The sequence below is a fragment of the Penaeus monodon genome, chromosome 8 (genome assembly GCF_015228065.2).
Source record: "Penaeus monodon isolate SGIC_2016 chromosome 8, NSTDA_Pmon_1, whole genome shotgun sequence".
NCBI classification, from domain to species: Eukaryota; Metazoa; Arthropoda; class Malacostraca; order Decapoda; family Penaeidae; genus Penaeus; species Penaeus monodon.
In genome coordinates, this window is record NC_051393.1 from 48,601,535 (window position 1) to 48,609,034 (window position 7,500).

The 7,500-nt window shown below is 36.6% G+C and overlaps 1 protein-coding gene across 1 annotated transcript in view; it reads left to right on the plus strand.

The window, feature by feature from the left end:
* Positions 1 to 7,500, plus strand: part of LOC119576398 (cerebellin-4-like) — a 40,530-nt gene that overhangs the window by 32,995 nt on the left and 35 nt on the right. The window contains exons 4-5 of the mRNA XM_037924077.1: positions 4,772 to 4,890; positions 7,279 to 7,500. The exon at positions 7,279 to 7,500 is cut by the window's right edge and continues 35 nt beyond it. Coding sequence (XP_037780005.1) covers positions 4,772 to 4,890; positions 7,279 to 7,483 — 324 coding nt within the window. The 3' untranslated portion in view covers positions 7,484 to 7,500. The remainder of the gene's footprint in view (positions 1 to 4,771; positions 4,891 to 7,278) is intronic.

The following is a 7,500-nucleotide window of genomic DNA, read 5'->3' on the forward strand; positions in this document are numbered from 1 at the left end:
GATCTCTTTAAAGAAAGAAAAGGGAAACTAATACCTTTGAACTTTCAAGAAATCTTCTAAAGGTATGAATTACGGATCTCTGTTCTGGAAAACTGCCTCCGAGTCCTTGGGGGAATTTTCCTTGCCTTTAGAAGGGTAATTCGTACTTTTGTGTGATTCGCATTTTATATTTCTTTTTGTGCATTTAGGTGTTTCCCCTGTGTGTAATGCGTGCTTCGTCCCTATGCGTAATTTGCACATACCGCTTGAGTGTAATTCGCACATCCGACTTTGTGTAATTCGCACTGTTAGTAATTCGCACTGTTAGTAATTCGCACTGTTAGTAATTCGCACTGTTAGTAATTCGAAATATTAGTAATTCGTACTGTTAGTAATTCGCACTGTTGTAATTCGAAATGTTAGTAATTCGTAACTGTTAGTAATTCGCACTGTTAGTCCAAGCTTTACTCCATAATAGTGCGTCTCTTAATTGCACTGTTTAGTTCAAGTTAGTATGACCAGCCCGTGTCAAGGGAACTCTCCGCAAAAAGAATAAATGAATAGATAGATAATGATAAATACTTAAAAAAAAGATAAATAAGTAATAAATGAAAGAATTAAAAAAGTAAAAAAAAAAAAAAAAAAACAAAACGTTCAAAGGATGATTTATTGGATACTTCTTAGTTGCAGAGAATATCAAATCAAATATGTCATTGAACCGGATCCCAGGACAGTTCACAAAAAAAAATTCTTTGCAATCGTCACTGTCAGTTGAACCTTATATCATTGATAATATTACGTATCAATAATAATCACACTTAACATTTCGTAATTAACCCATTGGTGCCGAATAATCATAATTTCTACTATCTTTTTTTCCCGCTGATTTTTTTTTGCACATAGATGGCTCACAAGAGCTCAGCCACCAAGGAGCCAATTAGTAAGCCTGTCTCGTCACCTGATTTCCCCTTTCCTTGAATTTTTCGAGAAGAAGTATTTTTTCTGGTGATGATATCATGTGTGTTATTTTTGTTGATATTGTGATTATGGTGATGATGTTAATGATGATAATAGAATATATATATATATATATAATATATATTATATATATATATTATATAATAGTTCAAGGAAAGGGGTAATAGATGAAATAGATAGAACTATTAACTGACCCCTTGGGATTAAACACTAGTGGAGCAAGAACGTCTATAAGAAGTTACTGTGAAAGAAGTAAAGATCAAGAGTTCTGTAAGATTTTATCCGTCTGACTAACAGCAACTAATTGCTTTTCACAGCACTAAAGAAAATGGATATACAACAAAATTCGTTTTCTTTCTCCCATTACAGAAACGTCCCCAGGGATTGTACCGGCAACTTACAAATATGAAAACATTTTTTTTTTATTCTTTTACTTGGCAGTTTTTTTTCTTTTCTATAAGTGGTATACAGTAAGGTAGACTTTTTATTCTTCTCACTACACTCCAACTGAAGAAATAACAATTTTGTATAACGCATTTAGTATAGTAGCATTGTATGTTTGTATTGCCTCTGTACGTTTATCTCGGGAAATTCGGATAATCACAAGTGAAGCCCATTTGTAGACAGGAAAAAAATGTTTCGAGGCAACAAACAACAATGACATCAACAACTACAAACGATGAAAGAGAAGAAGAAAAGAAATGCAATAATATAACAGATAGTGTTTTGAACTCAGGTAGTTTCGCCCGGTTTTAAATGTCTCCTTTTTATTTTTTCCTCGCTTGTGGTACGTTGTGGGGGGTAGCGACCAGAAAAGGGATTTAAAGAATGAGAAAAAAGAAGAAAAACAAAAAAATTCAAGAAGATGAAAGGGAGCCCTGAATAATGAACTTTTTGGGCTTTGGGGCGACCCTTTTTTTTCGCTTTATCAAAAATATAGTTCTTATAACTGTTCAAATTCCCTTTCCCATTCTTTTATAAAACAAGAACATATGGTATGTATAATATGTGTGTATTTATATACATACATATATATACATATATATATATATATATATATATATATATATATATATATATATATATATATATATGTATATATATATTAATTTATATATCTACACATACACACACACACATACATCAGTATGTGTGAGTGTGTGTGTGTGTGTGTGTGCATACGGTATATATATTTGTGTGTGTGTTTGTGTTTGGGTGTGATCATAAGAGCGGACGTCTGCGTGTATGTGTGCGTGGGTTTGTGCACGTATGTGTGCATATGCGTGTGCGTGTATGTGCAGGTGTAAACGAGAGTAACTATTTAGTAACTTATAAGGATGTGTGTGGACGAAACACACTATGATTACGTGTAAGCATACGCGTTTATATATGGGTATTCAGAGAAACAAGTCAAAATGTGCATTAACACAAACAGACATTCATCATCAGCACTCAAATAAAGCAATTAATTGTATAGAACACGTTGTTAACTATTCTTCCTGTATTCTATATAATTTTGTCCATTCGAAAAAAAGGAAAATAACAAAAATGAAATAAAATTGAGTTCAGATATTTTATATTTCAGTAGCAGCTCATAGATCACTGATGATAACCGCTGATGCAGAGTAGCCGTTACAAATAAAATAGATATGTAGATAGATAGATAAATAAAGATAATTGAAATACACTCAAAAAATACAAGAGGCTACAGCATGTTGTCCTGCCAGATTTGCGTGAACTTGATTACTCCCATTTTCTTTAGATTCAAAGTAAGAACTACACCTGTCTATGCTTAGGGGATACTTTTCTAAACCACTGCATCATTTACATTATTGTGTGGGAGATAAGAACAAAGAATTAGCGTCTTCATCTTGAAATATAAAATAATTAGAAAGAAAAATAATAGATCAGTTAACTTTTGCTTCAATTTATAAGGATAGTAATAACATAAGAAGGGCGCGTAAAGTTTTCGTCACGAAGGATTCGAACAAGTGTCTTGAATAGGATTCGAAACGGCTTATTCGCACAAGATTCCGATAGACATTTCTTTGCGTATCGTTTGAAGGTTATTTTGTGTAAGTAGGTAATTAGGTAATGAAAATAAAATGCCTTTACAGTACTTTGCCTCCTACTGTTGCTCTTTCATCCCCCGCAGAATCCAAAAAATGGATCTGCATCTCAAGAAACGTTACATCAGTGTTTATTCCCTACGTCGCAAATTTTTGGCTTGTTTTTTTTCGCACATCAGACGAATTTCTTGTTTTCCCGCAGCAGTCAATTTCTACGTCTGCTAACTTCTCTGCTGCGCAATCATGTGTGCTTTTTTTTTGGGTTGTTACAATATTGTACAGTAGGTTTTTCTTAAAATTCAAAGGTAGTAGCCAGTAAAGCGCAAATGCCACGCGCAGGTGTTTCGTCTACATGTAGTTCTTGCGACTTATGCGGTGCTGTTGCCTCGCCTCGTCGTTTTAACTAAATCAGCGGCAGCAATTTTTTTTCTCTCTCTCTCTCTCCTACGTGGAAAAAAATTTCTATCTAATCACGACAAAATAGGATACGACTATTCGGGTAGAAATGAACAAATAAAAAATATAATAATACTATTTGTCGGGTGGGAACACTGGGTACATTATTCTGGGGCATGCAAATAGCCCGACGATTTTTTTTTTTTTTTTTTTTAATGCAGATACGCTACAGGGAAGTGTTCAGCAATCTATATGGTTGAATAATTTAATTTTCTACTGATGTTACTATTTATCATCATCATCATCATCATTATAGATATAATTTTTATCATCCTCATCAGCCTTATCATTATCATCATCGTTATCATACCATTATTACCATCGTCATCATCATTATTGTCATCATCATTGTCATTGTTATTTTCATTATTATTATTATTGTTGCAGTTGTTGTTATTCTATATAATTTTGTCCATTCGAAAAAAAGGAAAATAACAAAAACGAAATAAAATTGAGTTCAGATATTTTATATTTCAGTAGCAGCTCATAGATCACTGATGATAACCGCTGATGCAGAGTAGCCGTTACAGATAAAATAGATATATAGATAGATAAATAAATAAATAAATATAGATAACTTGGTCCATTCTTATTATCATTATTATTATTATTATTATTATTATTATTATTATTATTATTATTATTATTATTATTATTATTATTATTATTATCTTATTACCAGTATCTATATTAACATTATTATCAATATCGTTAATCTTATCATTATTATTATCATCATTGTTATTGCTATTGTTATTATTAATATCATTATTATCATTGCTATAGTTGTTGTTATTTTTTATTATTGTTGTTGTTGATATTGTTGTTATCATCATCATTAATAATAATATTATTGTTATTATTATTGTTGTTGTTGATGTTATCATCTCTCTATCTTTCCCTCTTCTCCCTCTCCTCATTCCTTACTTTTTTCGCTCTCCCTCCACCGCTCTCTCCATCTCTCCTATTGCCTCTTTCCTCCTTCCTCTCTCTCTCTCTCCCTATCTCCCTTACTCCCTCCCCCCCACCCCTTACTCTCTCTCCCACCCCATCCTTTTCCTTCTCTCCCTCTCTCTCTCTCTCTCTCTCTCTCTCTCTCTCCTCTCTCTCTCTCTCTCTCTCTCTCTCTCTCTCTCTCTCTCTCTCTCTCTCTCTCTCTCTCTCCCTCTCTCTCTCTCCCTCTCTCTCCCTCTCTCTCCCTCTCTCTCCCTCTCTCTCTCTCTCTCTCTCTCTCTCTCTCTCTCCCTCTACGCCCTCACTCACAATCCTTACCCTTCCTTTTTTTTCAGGACACGCTGACCAACCTCCACGGTGCCTGGGACGAGGATGCTGGAGAATTCGTGGCACCGAGAAACGGGGCTTATTTCTTCACCTTCAACGGCATTGGCACCAAGGACAGTGACTTCACGTGGGTATCTGGGTATGGTGGAAAGGCGTGTGGGGAGGGGGGGGGGGTTATATGTGTGTGTGTGTGTGTGTGTGTGTGTGTGTGTGTGTGTGTGTGTGTGTGTGTGTGTGTGTGTGTGTGTGTGTGTGTGTGTGTGTGTGTGTGTGTGTGTGTGTGTGTGTATGTGTGTGTGGGTGTGGGTGTGTGGGTGCGTGTGTGAGGTTGGGTTGGTATGTGTGTAGGTGTGTGTGGGTGTAAAGGTGGTATGTGAGTGGGGGCGTGTGGGTGTGTTTGAAATGTATAAGGAGAGAGAGAGAGAGAGAGAGAGAGAGAGAGAGAGAGAAGAGAGAGAGAGAGAGAGGAAGAGAGAGAGAGACAGAGAGAGAGAGAGAGAGAGAGAACGAGAGGAGAGGAGAGGAGAGCGAGAGCGTGAGCGAGAGAGAGGGAGAGGGAGAGAGAGAAAGAGAAGAGAGAGAGAAGAGAGAGGGAGAAGAGAGAGAGAGAGAGAGAGAGAGAGAGAGAGAGAGAGAGAGAGAGAGAGAGAGAGAGAAGAGAGAGAGAGAGAGAGGGAGACAGAGACAGAGAGACGAGCATATTGTATTTCAGTTACCTTTTTTCTGCATTACAGTCAGGTGCTTATCCATTTTGTCTTTATCATTAATGCATTATTTCATACCCAGATGTACAATAAGATTTATTTTCAATAAATCTTATTGTTGCAGGGCATTCATACATCCTACACTACTGTATCTATCCCTTCTCCATCCCTCTTTCTTCCCTCTACTCCCCCCCCCCTCCCCTTCTCCCTCCTGCCTCCTTCTTTCTCTCTTTACCATCATCAAATCTTCTCCTCCTCTTCCCTTCCTACTCCCCCCTTCCTTCCTTTCTCTCTCTTCCTCCACTTTCATATCATAGCATTTCCCTGTCTTTTACCCCCCCCCCCTTCCCGGCACAATCCCCCCCCTCCCACCATTCCCTCTCCTTCACTCCCTTCCCTTCTCTCTATGCCTTACCCCATCCCCCCTTTTCCAATCTCCTCCCCTCCCCTCCCCCTTCCTATGCCAATGCCACTGACATACCGAGTGGCATCTTTTTTTTTCTCGTCAGTGAATATCATATTTCTGTTGGAAAGTGGTTGACACTATTTTTTTAAGGAATTACAGGTCAGTTGCTTAACTTTTCTTCATATATTTCTCTTTCATTTTAGTGATTTGTGCTAATTATATATATAATATATACACACACACACACACACACACACACACACACACACACACACACACACACACACACATATATATATATAATATATATATATATATATATATATATATATATATATATATATATATATGTATATATATATATATATATATATATATATATATATATATATATATATGTATATATATATATATATATATATATATATATATATATATATGTGTGTGTGTGTGTGTGTGTGTGTGTGTGTGTGTGTGTGTGTGTGTGTGTGTGTGTGTGTGTGTGTGTGTGTGTGTGTGTGTGTTTTATCATCAAGTTTATTTTTTCATCAATATTCATCATGATTTGCGCTTTCCTGTTAGTCATTTTGTTAATAATGTTTTTCTTTCAGCGTATTTATCGTAAGCCTTATAATTCAGCCTTATTTTTGGTATCATTATTGTCTCTGTCTTTATGTCAATCTCTAATACTCTTCAATAGATATTCAATTAAGGAAATGTATAAAAATACCTTTGCATGTATCTACTGTTTGTCATTATGTTTTTTTCTGTTTATAATGCTTTTCTTTCCATGTTTCCGTCTTATAATTCAACCCTATTTTCGTTATCATTATTCTCTCTCTCTCTCTCTCTCTCTCTCTCTCTCTCTCTCTCTCTCTCTCTCTCTCTCTCTCTCTCTCTCTCTCTCTCTCTCTCTCTCTCTCTCTCTTATCTATTTCGCTTATGATATGGGTATACGACTATATTCTAGTATATATAGATCCCGTCTCTGCTTAAAAGAGGTTTCTCTGCCGTTCATATCCACTGAGAGACAAGGGAGAGACAGAGAAAGAGACAGAGAGAAAGAAAGAGACAGAGACAGAGACAAAGACAAAGACAGGAACAGAGACAGAGACAGAAAGAGAAAGAAAAAGAGACAGAGACAGAGACAGAGACAAACAGAGACAGAGAGAGAAACAAAGACAGAGACAGAAATAGAGAAAGATACAGACACAGAGAAAGAGAAAGAGAAAGAGACAGACAGAAACAGACAAAAAAAATACAACATATCGTAAGAGATAAAACAAAAAACAAAAAGAACTAAAATTAAAAACAAAAACTTCAAACTTATAAAAGAAATACACACATTATCTTAACCCCGCCCACACTAACCCTTCCCCCCCCCCTCCCATTTCCTCCCCCACAGCCTCGCCCTCATGAAGAACGGCGAATACCAAGTGACGGCGTACGGAGGGCCACCCAAGTACGAGTGGGCAGGTAACTCCGCCCTCCTGGTCCTCAACTGGGGTGACAAGGTGTACCTCGAACTCCAAGATGGTAGTATGTACGACCACCCGGGCAGAGAGGCCTATACGACTTTCTCCGGATTCTTGGTATTTGAGTGGAAGTAAGGGGGGAGAGGGAGAGA